Consider the following 21,452-nt stretch of genomic DNA (forward strand, 5'->3'; position numbering starts at 1 on the left):
GAACCTAGTATTGGCCTTTTGAGATACCTTTTCAGGTTTTTTTTTTTTACATGCCTAACACCCACGTCTCTACCTGGACCCACCTGGACTTGCCAACTCCACCCCTATGGCCCCACCCAGAAGTGATTCAGCACAAAGGAGGGCAGCTTTGATCCCCTATGATTTCATCCCTGCCCTATCCAATCAGCAGCAAGCCAGCCCCCCCACGTCCTCTTCACCAAAACTGCCTTTAAAAAACCCCTCATCTGAGAGCCTTGGATGAGATGACTTGAGTATTACTTGAGTATTAGCTCATGTCCCATGTGGTATGGCCAGCCTGGTCTCTACTAAACTCTCTCTTTTTTTGGGGGGGGGGGGTTGGGGACGGAGTCTTATTCTGTTACTGTCACCCAGGTTGGAGTGCAATGGTGCTATCTTGGCTCACTGCAACCTGTCTCCCAGGATTCAAGTGATTCTTCCGCTTCAGCCTCCTGAGTAGCTGGGATTACAGGTGCCCACCACCAAGCCCAGCTAATTTTTATATTTTTGGTAGAGACAGGGGTTGACCGTGTTGGCCAGGCTGGTCTCCAACTCCTGACCTCAAGTGATCTGCCCACCTTGGCCTCCCAAAGTGCTGGGATTACAGGCATGAGCCACCACCCCTGCCCAAACTCTTCCTTTACTTCCTTTAATGCCATGTTCTTTCTTTGTGCAGCTGGCAGGAAGAATCTCTCGGTAATTACACTTACATTTTAATTTAATTGACCATATTGTTTCCATACTTTCTTCCTGTCTTGTATTGTTTCCAAAAGCTCCTTACAAATCTAGTGTGACTCCATATTTCCTTGTCCAGTTTCCTAATGAATGCATCTCATGTCTTTCCATTAATAAGTTGTCCTTCTTGTACCCTTGAAACATGGATCTCAAGGATTACAATTTTCCATGAAATTGACTGAGACATCTCACCTATTTCATGGGTGAGATGCTTCCATTTCTTCAGGAAATAGAGTAATCTTCTACTTTTGTGAAAAAATAAAAGCAAGCCCAAAGAAACTTTACAGAGAGGGAAGAGAATGAATATGAGAAGAGCAAGCCCCTGTGTCCCACCACAAAAATGAGAGCATCTTAGACAAGAAAGTAGTTTGTTATGCAGCAAAAGCTGATAAACTGACACAATGATCTATCAAGATAAGAAATAGAGGATGACTAAACAAAAAATACAACACAGTAGTAAGAGAACATGAGGAGTAAAAATAATTACTTGAAACTAAAATTATTTCATTATTACCATTACCATCAAAACCAATCTGTCACTCATTTCTATGTGGTACTTTTTGTCTTCTAATCCAGGTGCCTGCTCATTTATTTACGTATTACATCCTATGGCTGCTTTTGGGCGACAATAACAAAGTTGAGTCACTGTAACTAACAGAGGCTACAGGACTCGTAAAACCTAAAATATTTAATATGTGATCCCTTACAGAAAAAGTATGTTGACCCAGTTCTGTAGCCTTTTCAGCATGAGATGGCCTACCAGCCAGACCGTTCCTTAAAGGTCTCATGCTTGGATAACAATGAGCTCTGAGCTTTGGGGGCATGAGAGGCCAGATAACATTATTAACACTGTTATTTCAAAGGCTGGTTCTAGAGGAAGGAACAGGCCTGAATGTTTTTTTGTAAAACCTAGCTGATCTTAGTTTTAGGTGCTTTGGGTTGCTTTGGTGTTTGGGCCAACTGAGGTGGTGCTCAGATGCCTGGCCTTGGCTTTCTTCTCACATCAGGAAGAAGTGACACAGCTGTGCTGACAAGCAAGGTGACTGGCAGGTGTGTACAGACTTGTAGAATCCTAACGAGAACAAGTGATATTCTTCGACCCATCCACCTTAACATCCCCTACTTTTCTGGCATAGAGATGTTAAGAAAATCGTCCATGGAGACACAGTCAGGAAAAGGAAGGATTAAGCCTCAAGCTCACCTTCCTTAAAGTCCTGGTCTTTTCCAACATTTTGGCGCTGCCTACAAATCATTCTCTGTACTGTTGCCAGAGTAACTGTCTCCAAAATATAAATCCCATCGTGCCAGTCCCTGTTGAAAATGGCTTCCCACAGCAATCCCAACGAAATCCAAATACCTCGGCCTGGTTCTACACCATTTATTCTCGTATACTTGAGTGTGCACTGGACTTCCTTGAAGGACTTGTTAATGCACACACTCCTGGGCCAGTTCCTGGAGTTTCTGATTCGGTAGGTCCGTGACATGGCCCTGAGAATGCACATCTCTAATAAGGTTCTAGGTGGTGCTGATGATGCTGGCTTGGGGACCACACTTTGAGAGAACTATTGCTCAACATGAGGGGACCTCTGTCTGCTTCTCTGAATAATCTTCTTACCATGCCCTGACCATGATGCTTACCCCACCCTTGGTGCTGTTCTTCTGACATGCGAAAACTATGTTTGCCTCTGGGCCTGACATTTGCTATTTCCATGTCTTGGAATGCTTTTCCCTTAGTTCTTGCCCAAACTGGCTCTTTTCTTTTTTTCTTTAAGAAAAAGTCTCACTCTGTCGTGCAGGCTGGTGTGTAGTGGAGAAATTTCGGCTCACCACAACTACTGCCTCCCAGGTTCAAGTGATTCTTGTGCCTTAGCCTCCCGAGTAGCTAAAACTACAGGCGTGCACCACCATGCCTGGCTAATTTTTATATTTTTAGTAGAGATGGGATTTTGCCATGTTGGCCAGGCTGGTCTTGAACTCCTAGCCTCCCAAAGTGCTGGGATTACAGGCGTGAGCCACTGTGCCCAGCCAAACTGGCTCCTTCTTATCATTAAGCTACAACTTCAAATGCCACTTCCTAAATAGGGCCTACTCTGACCACCCAACCTAGAGCTATGTCCCCTCCCCTACTCCTCAGTGTCTGCCTGTCTCTCTGATCCCTCAATCACTCCTTTAGTAACATAATAGTATTGAACACTGCTGGAAATTGTTCATTTCTATGCTTATTGGTTTATTGTTGGTCTGCTGCTGGACCATATACTCCCAAAGGAGTGAGACTTTGTCTTGTTCACTGTTTTATGTCAGCCTTCTAGAACACTGGCTAACACCATGGATTAAGTTGTAATGACTTTAAAACACTTCCGAATTGTCCAAAGGCCAACTGTACTCAAGATTGTTTAACATTATTAAGCTGCTATATAGGTTATTGTAGCCTAATGATTACAATATGGTAATTTACATACAATATACAGAATGTGTGATAGATTCATGTAAGCATATACATTTACAATCTTACCCCTAATTATAATTCAGAATATTCTGTCAGAGATTCTTTTTCCTCAAACATTTCTGTATAAACAGGCTTTCTGTTTATGCAGAAAGCCTGATGAAACCTCAATATCATCTTCCAGCTAGGTTGGATCAATAACTTACTCTCGGATCATCATCCAATAATCACAGCATCAACCATGTTTCAAAAGATTAGCCCTCAGGGCAGTGGTTCTCAGCCCAGGCTGCACATTCAATTTATGTGAGTAGATTTTTAAAAAAATACTGATGCCTGAGCCCCAAACCAGAATGATTAGATAATATCTCAGGAGACAGTGGGCATCAGTATTTGTGAAAAGCTCTCCAGGTGATTTGAAGGTGCAGACAGAGTCAAAGCAAAGCTTTAGGGGACTGGCTGTGGTCAAAACTCAGCTTTCAGATATCTGCATTTATCTCATAACATTCCCAATGGTAGGAAAAGAGGTAGGACCCACTGCTAAGACTTAATAAAAATCCAACATAACTATACGGCATAAATCATATATTCTTAGAGATTATTTCAATATTTAAAAAAAAAAAATTCTGTCCAGGCGTGGTGGCTCATGCCTGTAATCCCAGCACTTTGGGATACCGAGATGGGTGGATTCACCTGAGGTCAGGAGTTTGAGACCAGCCTGGCCAGCGTAGTGAAACCCCATCTCTACTAAAAATACAAAACTTAGCCAGGCGTGGTGGCACACACTTGTAATCCCAGCTACTCGGCAGGCTGAGACAGGAGAATTTCTTGAACCTGGAGGCAGAGGTTGCAGTGAGCCGAGATCACACCACTGCAATCCAGCCTGGACAATAAGAGAGAAACTCCATCTCAAAAAAAAACAAAAAAAAAATTCCTCTACCCTGAGGAATGCAGTATCACCCACATGAGAGGGGGAGTGAAAGAAGCCCGCGGCTGTGAGGGTCTTGGGGTCCTCATTATTTCATCCCATCAGATGGCAACAGTTCCCCCGAGACAGGAGCACTGAGGAAGGAAGGTGCGCCCATGTGTTCTCTTGGATCATTTACTATGTTCTTCCCTTTCTGCTCAACGTATTTTTACCTAATATTAATGTGATTATATACAAAATGCTTCTTAGGTGCTACCACAGAAGATATAATGGTATCACGCTTGCTTTTGGTGCTTCCTCATTCAGAAAGGAACAATATAAATACATCCATACACATACCTTTTCTCCGGCATTCCCTCCGCCTTGCATCAGAGCTGTCCAGTTCCTGTGCTGGAAATTCCAACCTCATTCTACACTTATTGTCTCACACCTTCTATATCCACCGAGTTAGAAAAATCCTCTCATTTATCCCATACTCAGAATCCTCTCTTATTTCTCCATGTGTGTGACTGACTGCCCATTGAGTCCTTCAAGCCCAACACTTCCCCCCAGACTACTCGCACAAGGAATCCAGCCATATCTTTGTTATTGATCATCCAGAACTGACTACTACCCTGCTGAAACCCATCAAAGGCTCCCTAGAGCTTTCAGAATCAATGCCAATGCCCAGGGCTGGAAGGTAAAGCCATTGAAGGTGTGGACACTGCCCCTGTCTGTAGCTTCACCCCGTACTCCACCGCCCTACTTCTGCCCTAGCTGGACAATCTCCTTACCCCCTCAATAGAGTGTGCTGTCATACTCATGCCCTTACAGAAGCCCTGGTCTCTCCCTTTCTCTTAGCTGTGCTTTCAGTGGTTGACTGACTCATCAATCAAGACTCAGCCTAAAAGCAGCCTCCTCACTGAGGTTTCTGGGTTCAGTCTCGCTAGTCCTGCTGCCCCTTCATTGTCTCTCACACCACAAGGAGAACATTCTACCACCTTTCTCATCACAATATGCAAGTGGAAGCAAGTAGAGTGGGGAGGGTGAAGGGCCTTCAGGGGCCACATGCCGAAAGCCTGGAGTTTAAAACTGAGAAGCCCAGCCAGACGTGTTGGTGGTATAGCGGTGAGTACAGCTGCCTTCCAAACTGAGAAGCCAGTACTTACTGCAGTGTATAATAAATTGGCACTGACATGTTTCTGTCTGTATGTCCAACTCAAATAGAGACAGGAGGTTAAGAAAACAGGACTCATGGCAAGATGGCCAGTAACTGAACTAATTGTCCACCAGACACATGCAGGAATAGGTTTCTTGGGATGAAAACATAGCAGTCTAACTCCATTTAACTCATTTTCACTACTTTTTCTCCCCCAACTCCAAATTTGAAATTGTTTTATTTTTTGGTTTGTGATTGGGTACCTTCATACTTTAAATCATATATGCAAGACTCTATTGGACATCAACTATCAGCCTTCCCTCTTGTTAAGAATATTAAGCCTCTGACCTTTCCTCCATTTCTCTAAGCCCCTTCTAATTTCCGTCATCTATCTGGCACCCTTACTCTAAACAGATAAGGGTAACAGCTTTTTATGTTATGCTTGGTCAAAAATATTTCAATGTTTTGTCTACCCTCAGGTAGATTACAAAAGTTGAAAAACTAATAGGTTGATTATAAAAGTTAAAAAACTAACATTATCATCATTATTATCATTTTGATGACTATGTAAGGATCTTTCAGTCTAAGTACAGGTATATTCTGACACTGTTGCATAATTTAATTTAAATTATCCAAAGCTTAAAAATAATCTACAAAGAGGGCTATCTCTCTTTTCATTGTTACCTCTAAGCATGATTTAAGAGGCATACCTAAGAATGATTTTAAGAGGCATAACTAAGAATGATTTACTTCTATAGAAAAATGTACTTTTGGTTTGACCTACTATTCACTGTTGTTTAAGACCTAGATTCTTCAAAGTTTAATAGATAACATTTTTCTGTGGTTGCTCTATAGTGATGTAGATGACTTGTGTCCAGTAGAAAAAGACCAATCTATAATAGGTTAGAGTTTTATTGGCTTATGGGACATTTGCCAGATTTGTATCTAATTGACAAAACTTATTTCACTTTTCCTTTCCTTTCCTATGTAAACCTCTCTTCCTGAAGTGCTCTTGGTACTAGCTTTATCATCCTGCTATTGTCCTCACTGATTAAATAAAATCTTTTAATCAAAATACTTTATATGATCCTTGTGTTTTTAAGTCTTTTGAAAATTGTATTCGGAAAGTGCTTTGCTTTGCTGATGAACAGCCTGTGGGGTGTAGGCTGCCTGAGTTTCTCTAAGCTTCACGGTGTGGCTACTCACAATTTGATTTCAGAACCACTTTGGAAAGAGGCCAAAGTCAGCCTGTCCCACTATGTCTGACTTCAGGTTTGTGCTGCCTCTGTACTTTGATACTCCTCTGATCCTGGCACCTGCAATAATTGTCTGTTTTCCTCCACTGTGTGTGTGTGTGTGTGTGTGTGTGTGTGTGTGTGTGTGTGTGTGTTAGAAAAACATACAAAAGTACTCCATCTAGGCAGCTGGACTCAGATACGAGAAAGTCCCATGGGCGAGAAGAAGGGGTAGCCCAAGCTAGGATTTATGATGTGGGGAAGATGAGGCCAGTGGCTGAGGTGAGTCATCTATAAAACATCTGAACCTCTGCTCTGGTTGCCACTAAGAACTGGCTGATGAATATTGTAGATTCCAATGGAATGTACTCAGAACATTTCTTAGTGTCAAGAAAGGACAATGGTATTTTTAAATCTGGTTGTAGTTTGAGTTGATTGTCTATGCCATCCAATAAGAAAGTCACTAGGCCCATGTACCTATATAAATTTGAATTTAAATTATATAAGATTAAAAACTTAAGTCCCTCAGTCCCAGTAGCCACCTTTCAAGTGCTGAACAGCCACACGTGGCTACCAAAACAGCAGCACAAATGTAGACCATTTCTATCATTGTGGAAAGTTCTGTTGGTGAACACTTATCTATGATGGCAGTCTCCTTCTTAATAAAACTCTTTTTAGATTTTGCTTGTTTGTTTTAAGGACACACTTTGATTTTCAGGCTTCCGCAAAAAGGAAGATCTCAGGAGAGCCTAGGTGGGAGAATCTGAGGTGAAAGGGGAGCCGAGCAGCTCAGGATAAGAAAGGACTTGAATTTTGAGGTTTTCTTCTTTAGATTAAGAGAGATAATTTTTTTTTTAACACTTAAGAAAAAAGCATCTGGAAAAGCAGAAAAAAACTCTGAGAGTGATTTAAATAAAATAAAGGAAACAGGAACATGCATCTTGATGGAGGAGTGGGACAAAGAAGAAAAAAGAGAGACACCCTGGCTGGGTTGGCTAATGACATTTATTCAGCATGATCTCCAATTTTTAATCTTAAAGTTGTCCTGGTATGTGATGCAATTCTCCTCTGCTGCCACTAAATCTTCAATAAATGTCTGCTTTATACAACATCCTTCTGTTTCTGGGATTTGATGTGAAAATGGGTTTAGGGAAGGAAAGAAATTGGAGTATGTAACAGTCCTGAAACTGAATGGTAATGAAGCATTTGAGGACATAAGTCATCACCATGAGTGGGTAAGCACCTAGGAATTCTAGGAAATACAGATCTTTAATGTGGTTATTACAGGAAAGTTAGGGAGCTGGTTGAGTTACATATATCTGGATTGCATGTATTTTTAAAAGCACTGCTATTTCTCTCTCATCCACAAGAGATAAATCTCTATTTTAAAGATTTAATGTTAAGCATCAGTTAGGAAACAAAATATATTTTGCATTTAAGTAATGTATAAGTCAAGAAAAGTTAGAGGAAGTACAGATTTAGAAGTGTCATGGCAATACAATCAGATGCTACAACACAGCCTACCACTTACGCCATTTGTAAAAATCTGGCTGCCTCAAAAACAATTCCTCAATAATGCAGAAATAATAAAATGAGGTTTAAATGCATTTGCACTTACTACATTGATTGACTATTTAAAACAGTGGCTATTAAACATTTTTTCCCTACCTAGTGACTGCTTACTTACTTTTATGTTTACCTGCTATTTGAGGTCATGATGATAACATTAGTTATCGTATGGTGCTGACAGTATTTATGCCCCTTCATGAAAGGTCTCTTTGCTATGACACTTCAGGGATGCTTGGGTTTTATTTCTCTAATTCCTATTCCTCCCACTGGCTTTCAGCCATCATCCCTCATGGCTGTTCTTTACCAACCATAGAAATAAACCTTCTGCTTATGTTTTGTTGTCTTGAATATTGTCATGGCTCTGGCTCCAAAAAACTGAGTCTTATAGGAGTGGCAAATAATTTATTTTTACACTGGCTCTCATTCAGCTTGAAATATTCTTTGGCTTTGTGGTTCGGTATGTTATCATGAAGCGACATGTTTACTTTATAAAGTTAAAACAGTTTTGCACAAAATCCTAGTAAAATAGCACTCAAAAGAGTTGAAAGCTTAGCTAGATATTTAATACTTGTTCAAGGGTTCTTTTCTTCTAACTTTACCTAGGTCGCAGAGGAACCCAGAGGAAAAGCAAATGTCTTTAGAAGTACAGGTGATCGGTACTTCCTAATATGAGCTGTGACGACTAATAACCAAAGAAAATCATCACAAGAAATAAAAAAGATTCAAATGATGATGAATCCCTGGTTCATCAAATCACATTTCACTTTTATTTGTCAAGTACTTTTTCCTCCAATAGCTTTTTCTTACATAACAGTAGGAGAGATACTGAACCAATGATTACAAGTAATCTTTTCAAAATTGCCTTCTCTGAATTATTAATCAGAATTGGAATCAACAGTATCTGAAATCCTTTTTGATGCTAGACATCTACAAAGAGTTTGGTGGTTACAGGTATTCTGCTAGTCCCTGGAGAGAAAAAGATAAGTAAAATAGGATCCTTGACTTCAAGAAACTCAGTATAGTTTGAGAGACAGAAACATTAAATACAATGTAAAGGCAGTGTAAAATGTGCAAGGGTAGGTTAGCCGTGGTACAAATAAGTTAGCACCTTTTATTGAAGGGGTCAAGGAAGATACCACAGAAGTGGAGACTTCTCATCTAGGTTCTGAGATGAGAGGAGTTCACTAATCAAGTTGGAACAAATACATTTCAGGAAAAGGGAATAGCATAAACAAACCATGTAGTAGAATAGTTTATGGGAGAAACTGTAAGTGGTTTGCTATAGTTGAAGTGTAGGGTTTATGTTGGAAACTGGAGAGAAACGAAGGTGAGGCAATTAAGCAGGAGCCAAATGACAGAAGGCCTTGTATTTCATTCTCTGGAGTTCCCTTTATGTTACAATGGGAAGTGAGGGAAGCATTTTAAACACAGGAGAAAGAAGATCTGCTTTATATTTTAAAAATATTACTCTATGAGCTCAACCATGGGAGAGAGAAAAAAAATACAAAAAATGACTAGAAGAAAACTACCAAAGAATTAACAATGGCTGTTTCTGGATGGCAGAATATTATTGTTTCATCTTATAGCAGAATGCCGTTCACTGTTATTTCAAGTTCAGACATATGAACAGCTGTCATTGCAATATTTTAATTCAAACAAGGAATAGTGGCCATGTTTAGCTCCATCCTTAGCATTCTCAATTTTGTTTACTTAAGAAGTGACTATTCTGTAAATCTAGAGAGTACTATGATATACCTGTCAGAAAAACCAAGTCAACAAGAATTAAGTCATGTCAGCCTACAGAAGACCTACATCACTTTCTGCATCTGACAATCTGGACCTCTGAGAAGATCAGCAAATTAGGCACTTCATATGTCCTTTCACTGATTTTGAAAGGAATCAACTCTGACTCCAAATGAAGTTTTAATACGTTTTACATTTTACTTTGTGTTAAAGGAAACATCAATTTTATCATATACTCCTTACAAAGTCATCTCAAATTCAAGTACAATAGAAGAAAAATCATGCATTTACAATGCAAATTAGGCTTTAATTCATCTACCCAGCCATTCTGAACAGATTGGTGGCCCAAAGCCCCTGCTCTATAGAAAGTCTAGAGCCATCACTGCCTTGCAAGGGCACAGACAATAAATGATAGAATCAGAGGCATCCACAGCTTTGATCAAAATGATTTGTATCAATGAAAGGAGCAAAGCAATGACTGGCACAAACTTCAGTCACTATTACATTTATAACACATACAAAGTTATATGTAGAAAGTCTGCCAAAAGCACTTCATTAAGCAAAAACTGTTACTACATAAAACCATCTGTAAACGGAAAATATTAATAGCAACAACCTCATAAGGATGTTGTAAAAAATTAAACAAATCATACACACAAAATGTTTAGAAGCTCATCTGACACATAGTGAGCACTCAAAAATTTATGGTATCATTATCATTACTCTATCTCATAACTTGCCTCTTTTCAACAACTTCAACCAATAAATCCTAAAGATGTTCTTACTTATGTTAAAGAATATTTACTGGATACTGTAATTAAAATTCAATAATCATTAGAATGTTTTGAGAGAAAATATTAATAACACTTCTGTACCTCTTCATATCTGTCAAAAACTGCTCCTTCTTGCAAAAAGGAAGGAACTTCCTTCTGCCAGTTAAATTCATAAGGTTTGGCCATGATTATATTCAAGACCTAAAAATGAAAAAGAATAGCTCATTAGTATATAAAATGAAGAAACAATTGAGGATGGTTAATCAGTTTGCATTTCTGTATTTGCAGAAGCTTTTCTTTAAATATGTGAAATAGGTTTTTTTTCTTCTTCCCTTTGTCTGACCCCCAACTTGCTTTCTTTTCTCTAAACCTGGAGCTATCATAATCAAGAAATACCAGAGGTGATCATTTGAGAAGTTTCCATTCCCTCTCCAAATCCTATAAAATAACCAGATGTGCGTGTGTGTGTGTGTGTGTGTGTGTGTGTGTGTATCTGAAGGCACCAGATAAAATAAGAAAACCATAGACCAAAATCCATGCATAAGAGAGGACTGCTGTAAATAGCTGAGGGCACCATGGGCTTGAAAGTGAACATATGGGCTGGAGGAGTCCACAGGGTATAAGTTGCAGAATCAAGTAGGCATAGCCAGAATTTTTTAGAGCTCTTGGTCGTCTCTAGACTTCTCTTAGGCTCTCTTTCCCCTACCCCTTTGTTACTCACCCCTTGGGCCATGCAGGGAACAAGAGAATGTCTGGTTTTGAGGCAGCCAGCTGGGAGGGGGTCCCTGGAGAAACTCCAACCAGCCTGCCCACTGTGGTGCTCGGGAAGCTCAAATTTGCAGGGAGGAGGACCTTGGCCCCTCCTCTTTCTGTGTGGAACCTGGGAGTCCAAGGGCTGGGCAGGAAGCCCTCTCTCTAGCAGGGACTCTGGCCTTGCAAGACTCCCCGTTGCCCCTTTTTTCTTCCTTTTACCCAATGAAACCCTGTCTTACTCACTATTTAAATTGTCTGCGAGTCAAAGAACCCCATTTTTAGCTGAACTAAGGAAAAGTCCTGCAACAGTTTTATTATAGCCAGTGAACAGGACATTTAAAGAGAGGCTAGGCACTGTTCAGAGCGGCTCCCTGCACCCAGGAAGAACTCAGTGTTCCTTTTACCCATGCTTGTTAGCAATCTGCACCATGGTAGGAATGCAATAACTACAAATCGAACATCTTGCATGACAGGCCAGCACGCAACCAAGAATCGCCAAATAGTTAAGCAATGCCAAGAACACAGAAGAACACCAAACACAGCAAGTAAAACTTACACCCAAGGAAAGAGAGTGAAAAACAGGATCTGACTTCAGCATACAGATTTTTTCAGAGGGAAGAGAGAACATATTCTGTTCTTAAAATATAATTAACTACAGATACTAGAAATTTAAAAAAAGATTGTTGAAATAAAACTTAATAGATAAGCCGAATTGTAAAGAAAACTCAGATGAAGTATTGAGCAAAGCAATTCTTTTTTTAAAAAAATTAATATATATATTTGATTGCACTTTAGGTTCTGGGCACATGTGCAGAACATGCAGGATTGTTGCTGCATGGGTACATACATGGCAATGTGGTCTGCTGCCTCTATCCCCCCGTCACCTATATCTGGCATTTCTCCCCCATGTTATCCCTCCCTAACCTCCCTACCCCTCGCTGTCCCTCCCCTACTCCCCCAACAGAGCCCAGTGTGTGATGCTCCCCTCCCTGTGTCCATGTGTTCTCACCGTTCAGCACCCGCCTATGAGTGAGAATGTGCGGTGTTTGATTTTCTGTTCTTGTGTCAGTTTGCTGAGAATGATGGTGGAATTCTTAAAAATGCAACACCAGGCCAGGTACAGTGGCTCATGTCTATAATCTCAGAACTTTGAGAGGCTCAGGTGGGTGGATGACCTGAGGTCAGGAGTTCAAGACCAGCCTGGCCAACATGGCGAAACCCCATCTCTACTAAAAAACACAAAAATTAGCTGGGCATAGTGGTGGGCACCTGTAATCCCAGCTACTTGGAAGGCTGAGGCAGGAGAATTGCTTGAACCCGGGAGGCGAAGGCTCCAGTGAGCTAAGATCAGGTCACTGTACTCCAGCCTGGGTGACAGAGCGAGACTACATTGCCAAAAAAAAAAAAAAAAAAAAAAAAAATAGCTACACTAAAATAAATTGAAAACATGAATGAAAAAGTTGGAGATATAGAAAATGGAAAGGAAAGGTTCAACAACCTTATAAGGAGACAATGGAGGGATGGAAATTAAGCAACAGTAGAAGAACATTTCTGAAACTTGAATATTTGAGTCCTCAAAGTGAAAAAGTCCAATTCCAAGTAGTATAAGTGGGGAAAAAAGATACACACCCCCAAATATACCTCATGGTGACACTGAAGACACAAAATATGCAGAGAAATTACAAAATCTCTTAAAGATGCCCGGAGAGAAAAGATCATCTAGAGGTAAACGACAATGAGACTGAGACTAATGTCAGGCACATAATCCACAACACTAAATGCAATAACACTATTTCAGAGTTCTGAGAAAAATAATTTTGGATTTAAAATTCTGTGTTCGATACTGTTTAAACTTTTAGGAGAAAATGCAGTTATTTAGAGATTTGTAAATAACTGAAAGATTTAGTGATCCACCCTGGAAAATTTAATGTATTGCATATTCTGTCAAAAGGAAAATAAATATAGAGAAATAAGAGAGATATGAAAAATATTGTTGAGAAAAAGAAAGTAAAAAGAAACAATAGGCTTACTTGTAAGTCTTACTGTATTATGCCAAAAAGATAGAAAAGAATAAATATATTTAAATATTAGCCAAGCCAAATCCCAGATTATATCAATACATGAGTTGTGGCCAACAAGGTGGTTGGAGGAAGGAGGTATGGGACAAAGGGAAGTAAAACCATTTTGGGAGGGGAACAGAGATACTTAAACCTCTAGACATTAGCAGAATAATAGAAGTTTAAATATGGGTGCTAACAATTTATGAGTTTTCCTATAGAAAATTAAAATTAGAAAATATAACTTCCAAATGATTAGCAGGGGCGAAACAGCAAAAGAAACTTGAGCCTCCTTTAAAAAGAAAGCAGATAAAGAATGGAGAGAAGACAGGAACACATTATAAATAGAAAACACAAAATAAAATGACACATCACTAAGCATAGTAAATATGAGTTGGTTAAATTAACTTATAAAAGAGGTTTTCAGATTAGGTAAAATTATGGTTGTTTACAGAAATATTTTGAAAACTAAGAAGTTTGAAAATGCAGGGATGAAAAAAGATACCATGGGCACATGCTAAGAAAAAAAAAAGAAAACATTTATAACAATAAAAGGACACAAAGCAGACTCCAAAGAAAAAAGCACAGTCAGAGTGATAATACATCAATTAACTGCCATTAATATTTAAGCATGTGACCACACAGCATCAAAATACATGTTGAAAAACTGATAAAGTACAGGAGAAATTAGCAAAGTCACAAACAGGAGACAATGATTCTCCAAAATTAACAGAATAAGAAGACAAAGAAATAAGAATCTTCTTGCAGATCTGAATACCATACTGAATAATCAGTAGAAACAATAACCCAAGGCAACATAAATAACAGAACTTAATGAGCTGTATTCTCACTCTTAATATATTTATTCTCTTTCTAAATATATTATTTTCTTTTTTCCCTCTTTTGCACCCTGGCTACCCACACACATGTGACAATCTCAAAACGTGATCACCATTAGGCCATAGAGGAAATTTCAGCATTTTTCAAAAGGCAGAAAATATGGTGGCCATGCTAGTTGACAACAAGGAAACTTACATATTAATGACAGAGAGTGCACAACATCTATATACATGAAAAATTAAACATTCACACACACATATACACACTCCTAAGTCATTCTTGAGTTAATCAGAAATTATAAACTTTTTAGAAAGAAAAGATGAGAGCATTACAAACCAAAACCTAGATATGTAATATGTAGCCAAAAAAAAAAACAAAAACAAAAACAAAAACCCAAAACAATGATCATCAAAAGAAAAAATTAATTATTTTCTGAATATCTGCATTGGCCATATATTTGGCAAGTATTGAGAGCAAGACTGAGAGACATAGAGAGAGAGATTTAGTTGGCGGAAGAGGAGAGGATGAGGAGGAGGAGGTGGCGGCTGCAGCACAAACTCAAAATTACAATGAAAAGTGGGATATAATTAAAGAAGAAGAATGTGAACATTCTAAGAGAATAGTATGTATAACTTTAATCAGACTATTTTAAAAGCTAAATAAAGTATATATCTTTCAAAGCTAAAATTCATTTGGCTTAAATTAGTATAGCCATTGTCAAAAACAGTATGGAGGTTCCTCAAAAAACTAAAAATAGGCTTTTGGCTTTTTGAGGAACTAAATGATCCAGCAATCTCACTTCCAGGCATTTATTGGAAAGATCTGAAATCAATGTGTCAAAGAGATATCTGCATTCCTATGTTCAATGTGGCACTATTCACAATATCCAAGTTATGGAATCAACCCAAGTATCTAACAACAAATGAATGCATAGAGAAAATGTGCTGTATGATATACAGTGAACTATTATTCAGCCTTAAAAAAGGGAAAAAATTCTGTCATTTGTGATAACATGGATGGAATTGGAGAACATTATGCTAAGTGAAATAAGCAAAATAAAGACGAATATACATGTTCTCACTTACATGTGAAATCTATAACAGTTGGACTCATAAAAACAGAGAGTAGAACAGTGGTTAACAAAGGCTGAGGAGTAGAAGGAATGAGGAGGTGATAATCAAAGGATACAAAGCCTTCTATCAGATAGAAGAATTAAGTTTGATTTTTCTTGAGATCTTTTGCATAGCTTGGTGAATACAGCATATATGTGCACAAATAACCACACAACTTCCACCTAAGAAACTTAGAAACAAGCTTTGGAGGTAGATGACATGCATTCATGTCTTCTATGTTATAAGACAGATCTGCGGAGAAAAATAGATTCACAGACCCTCCTCCCCCTTAATAACCAACTACAGGGAGCTAAGTGTTAGCTTGAAAAAACAGATTTAAAAACATCATAGTGGCTATTAAATACAGTAAGAAGTTCTTCTTTGAAAGTTTAGCTTGTTTAAGTTTCCTTGTCTTTGTTCCCTGCTTTCAAAGCCAGACTTCCTTCCTCTTTCTGTTCCCCCAGCCCTGGTAAACAACCTGTCAGTCCTTATCTGTAGGGCCCACATTCCACATCTGCCACACACTCTTTGAATTACCCCTCCCATCACAACAGCTTCTCCCACTGAAATGGATCTTTCCACCTTCCCACTGGTGTAACCATATTCCTGAACTTTTCAAGTTAGCTAATCTAGTTCAGCTTAGATTGTGTGGTCCAAGTCCAGCCAACAGAGGAAAGACACAGTAACAGAGACAAGTTGTGTTAAGAGATAATTAAAACCCCTGCTCTCCTTTGTTCTGTGTGCTCTCTGCTCCCTCCACAAGATGTACCCTTCTACAGGAGTAAAAATTGCCTTGCTGAGAAAATTTACGTTCAAGTGCTATTTCTTTTGGGGCACTGAAAAAAATTACTTCTAACAGTAGCCACTCCAGTTTTCCAGGCTGTAAAGAATGGTGGGCAAAACATCTCTTTTCTGCAGGATTTTATGTGTTCTATGATTGTCTCACTCCTGACAACAATCGCTTTCAATTTCTCCCTTTGGTTTCATTTCAAATCAACAAGATGCTTCTGATACGAAAAGTTTATCTCAAAAATAAAAATAATTATAAAAAAGCTTTTTACAGTTTGCATCATCTTTCACTGGTTTAACTCTGGCTCTCCCAGCATCAGCATAAGGATCCAGTATACGATGTTTCTCAGACCTCACTACTATTCTTAACTACTAAAATATTCATCTCTACCTTGGGTACTCATTTCATTATAATAGTCTCAATATATGAAGAACTTTGGGGGTGAAGGAGGCTAATGGAAGGAGGAGGGTAATTTTGACCTTAATCTTTTCTGCAGTGGAGGTGGAAGTTCATTTCATTGCTTCTTCCTTCAGAGTGTTAGGGTTCAGAACAGGGTAAGAGGTATTCTGGCAAAATGATGTTGGAGTATCCTGACTGTTCCCAATGTTAAACTGGTGGCTGCGGTCGTGGCTGTTCTTTGTGCTAACTGTGGAAAACTTCCCAGGGCCTGGCATCAGAGGCACTAGCTGGCTTATTTTACATACATGGCACAATGATGACCTACAGACTAAAAAATGTCAACCCAGCCAATCGTGTTTAACAACAGTGTGATCCAGGTAATTGATTTTAAAATGGGAACAAATGAAGGTACACACTATAGTCCCAGTGACTGCAGAGAACATTAAAGGGACAGTTACTTCTTTTTAAAAGAGGGGAGGAACTGGCCACCCTATAACTACATCCTTATTGCGATTATCTCAAATCCCCACCCACAGCCAACTGGTTTTTAAAATAAGGCTCTGATTGTGCCATGCCAAAAGTTCCTCTTCTCAAATTCTCTAGCTTGCCTTCCAAGGCCTCACTTACAAGATACTTCAAGGTTAATCGTCTCCCCCATCTCCTAGAATGGCATCACCTCATCAAGTAGAGCTCACAGGAAAAGATCCACCTTCTCCTTGTGGAACAAGGGAAGTGAAAGGGAATTTACATTGTCAAAGAATAGACAGATAGCCCGAAACCTGTTGCAGTGTAAACACATTGAGTAGTTACCTAAGGAGGCCTGAGGACTTTAAATAGGTTCTTTGTTTCTAAATCCTCATGCAACTGGATCTGATTAGCTATTGCCCTAGGGCAGAGGAAGAACTCCCAGGACTACAGAGACTTTGGAAGTAGGGGAGGGGGGGCAAGAGAGAAGGGGAGTAACAAAAGGTCTTGTTCCACAGCAAGTGGCAAAAGCTCCTTCTAAAGACAGTAATGAGAAACCGGCAGTTAGGAGGAACACAAGGGAGCTGAGGTGGGCTGTTGAGGAGCCAAATATTCAGGTAGGACATGTGGGTTACCCATAAAGACGGCCTTCCATCCATTCAGTTGGGATGAACCAAGGAAGATATTTGGTTTTCTTAGCCTACTCTGTCCTGAGTTGTTAAAACTTGTCTTCCTTGCGAGACCTATAAGGTGGTCTTTAAGACTTACCAGACCACCTATTTTATATGTGCTGGATCAATTTTAGAGTCAATGCTGCTCACTTTCCCTCACCACCACCCCCAGCCTAGACCCATTTAGGGCAAAACTTTCACAAGGAATTTTTTGTTTCTGGACATGTGTCTCATGTTCTGGTATAGAGTGAACAGAGGGCAGTATGTGCAACCAGGTATATCTAAGGTCCCTGGGTATGGTAGGCTGAATAAATGGCCCTCAAAAGATACCCACCTCCTAACTGCTGGAAGTCATGAATGTTACCTTACAGGGCAGAAGGGATTTAGCAGATGAGATTAAGTGAAAGATCTTGAGATGGGGAGATAATTCTGGATCATCCAGGTGGGCCCTAAATGTCCTTATAAAAGGGAGGCAGAGGGAGTGTGACACAGGCAGAAGGGGAGGAGGCATTGTGACTACAGAGGCAGAGACTGGAGTGACACAAGCACAGGTCAAGAAGAGTTGGCAGCCACTAGAAGGTGAAATAGGCAAGGAATGGGTTCTTTCCCACAGCCTGAAGGAGATGTGGCCCTGAAAATAACTTGTTCAGACTTCTGGCCTCCAGAACTGTGACAGAATAAATATCTGTTACTTTCAGCCAGTAGTTTGTGGTAATTTTTTACGGTAGCCTTGAAAATGCATCTATTGGGTCCCCTGCAGGTATTGGGCCCCCTGAAGGTGAACATCTTTCCTAAAAGAACTATAATGTTGCCAGATAAATTTGGAATGCAGTAGAGACTGCTCTGATTTGAAGAGAATGGTCATTCAGCTTATGTGTGTTCAACTGAATCATCAGAGGAAGACAGAAAAGTACAGAATAAACCTCATCTAGAAATCAATTCAGATAATTCCTGTCCTTCTATTCCAAAGCCGCTTTGAGGAGTAATGACATTATTTCTGCAAACTCTTCCCTGGGTTCCAAATGTCTTACACCAACTTTGCATCTTAGCAATAAATACAAATTTCACATCCTGCAGCTCCCAAGAAGCCAAACAAGATATTCTTCACTTTTTATTTCTATTTGTGAAAAAATGAATTCATCTGAAAAAGCATTTGCTTCCACTTGATAACATATAGCTTTCAAGTGAATAAATGCACCATGACTCAGTTATAAATTTTATTAAGTGTAACTTTTAACTGCAACCTTATGACAAAAAAATTTTCCATAACAAATTAATCCCTTCCCTATCCAACCATACAAATCCCATTAAACCAAATAACCCATGACCTTAAATGACCTCATGATGGCACACCAAGGTTGTTTTCCAGAACATACAGAATTGAGATAAAATTTCCACTGACCAAAAGTAAATTAGTTGAATCTATCGTGCATATTTCAGTACCTTGTTCTTCAATATTTAAATAAAATATCCTTATATTTCTAAAAACAGATCAACAAGCTATCATCAGATTTATCCAGGACTTTTAAATAAATGGCTTTACCTCAAGTAAGAATCTAATTTGATACTAATATATTGTATCATTAGTGATAACTTTCCCTATTTGCAAAAATACCTCTATTTTTATTAAGTAATTAAATAACATTTTAAAAAACATAAAAAGAGTACAGGGTGAAGAATATGATAATATGCAATGCTATTGAGGAATGGGGTGAGGGCATTCTTGTCTATCTGGTAAAAAAGAATTTTGTAATACATTTCTATAGCCTTGAAATATCCATATTCTTTTATCTAGTAATTCTACCAGTAGGATTTATCCTATGTAAATGTGTACAAAATCTATGTACAAGAGTATTGTTGCACTGTTTATGGTAGAAAAATATTGGCCTTATGTAAGCATCACTAAGCAATTGATGAAATACACTGTAGTACTTAAATACTGTACCCATTAAAAATAACATTTTAAAGGAATAGTTATTTGCTTAACAATAGCAAATTTAGAAGAGTTTCTAAAAATATTCACAATTTTTCTGAAGCAAATACAAATGCTCTTAACATACGGTTAAGAAAACAAAATCACAAGTTATAAAATTGCATGTGAGTCTGATCCAAATTTTTATGTTACATGCATATTGCTTACACACGCACACTATTTTACAACAGAAAAGACTGGCAAGACATATACAAAAACAAACAGTAGTTACATCTAGCTGATGGAATTTTAGGTAATTTTCTTAATACTTTCCTATATTTTAAAATATTCATAGTGACTATAATTTTTATATTCCAGAAAAAATGTTCTAAAGCAAATGGAGGATAAAATTTTAAAACTTATTTCTTTTCATATAAATTAGTTTTCAAATAATGTCTGTTTTCTAGCAGAAATCTTGGCAAGAAGAAAAAGCAGGAAGTGATAAATATATAAAGTTGCAAAACACTGTCCTTCCTTTTCAGAATTTAAAAACCTTGATTATACAATGGGAGCCTTCACACATCCCAGTTATGACTGATCCTCATACATTACTTAGTAATTCATTAGTGTTAACTGAAACCTCCGTAATACTTATATTTGGGAAAAAAACTGATTGTGATCGTGCTGGAATTAGTCTTTAATGAATTCTCAGCTACAGGAAATCTATGGCCTTTGCAATGATTTATCTGTTATAAAGGATCACCTGATTAAAAACATTTCCTGGAGCTTATTTAAAAAACGCAAATTGCATAGGAATAAAATAAAAACAGAAAGCAACCATTAGCTATTTGTCCCTGCCTCTCATACTTCAGTATTAATCACAGTTGAGAGGCAAATGTAACTTCCTTAAAACTTAATAATTAAAAGTAGATGAATAAAAATATTAAAGTGTGTTGCCTTTATAAATTTATTAGGTGACATTTGTGATCATGTTATAGGTTTCAATATATCAAGATTTTATAAAATATGTGTAAAATATGCTTAGTTACTTGGGGTATTTAGAGATCCAGGTTTATAAATTTATTAGATGATATTTGTGATCATGTTATAGGTTTCAGTATATTAGGATTTTACAAAACACGTCTAAAATATGCTTAATTACCTGGAGTATTTAGAGATCCAGCTTAATTTGAATATAATGAATAACTGTCAATATATTCTAGGAAATAAAAAGTAGTATCTTTCCTCCTCCATCACAAAGTTCATGGCTAAGACCCTCCATAACAAAAAACAGATTAACAAGAGAGGCATACAAATTTATTTAATGTAAGTTTTATGTGACACAGGGGCCTTCAGAAACAAAGACTCCCAGAAACAAAGACTCACAGAAACAGAGATAATCTTATATGTCTATGTTTAGTTTTGATAAAGAATAGATAGTCATATAGAAGTATGATTAGACAAAAGGGGGTATGATATAATGGTCATGAATTCGAGAACTGAAAACGGTCTGTTCAGATTATTCATGGCATCTTTGTGGTATCATTCCTTTCCTCCAGGTATAAGTTGGGACACCTGTCACATGAAGGTATCTCAGGAAAGAAGGTCAGAGATTGACCTTCCAGTTTCTGCAGTTTTCCCAGTTTCCTTTAGCTCAAAATACTCATTATATCAAGGTGCCACGTTTTCAGGTATTGTGTTCTGAGCCCTGGCAATATAATTCAATCTGTAATAATCAGTTTTCAAAGAAATTAGAATACAATGAAGTACAACAGCTTCCTAAGAGAAGAACTGAGTTGTTTCAAAAGATTGCTTGGATGTTGATTGTTTGCCTGTAGCGACTCCCTTAGAAATGACGTGAACTCCTATGCCAG

At 38.4% G+C, this 21,452-nt stretch overlaps 1 protein-coding gene across 14 annotated transcripts in view; it reads right to left on the reverse strand.

Annotated features, from left to right (window-relative positions):
• PLCB4 (phospholipase C beta 4) overlaps positions 1 to 21,452 on the reverse strand; it is a 393,998-nt gene that overhangs the window by 149,984 nt on the left and 222,562 nt on the right. For all 14 annotated transcript variants that reach the window (XM_032295442.1, XM_032295436.1, XM_032295438.1 and 11 more), the window contains one exon: positions 10,682 to 10,780. In XM_032295442.1, the coding sequence (XP_032151333.1) occupies positions 10,682 to 10,765 (84 nt within the window). In that variant the 5' untranslated portion in view covers positions 10,766 to 10,780. The remainder of the gene's footprint in view (positions 1 to 10,681; positions 10,781 to 21,452) is intronic.

Source organism: Sapajus apella, unplaced genomic scaffold, assembly GCF_009761245.1.
Source record: "Sapajus apella isolate SASKATOON/1434 unplaced genomic scaffold, GSC_monkey_1.0 scaffold33, whole genome shotgun sequence".
Taxonomy (NCBI): Eukaryota; Metazoa; Chordata; class Mammalia; order Primates; family Cebidae; genus Sapajus; species Sapajus apella.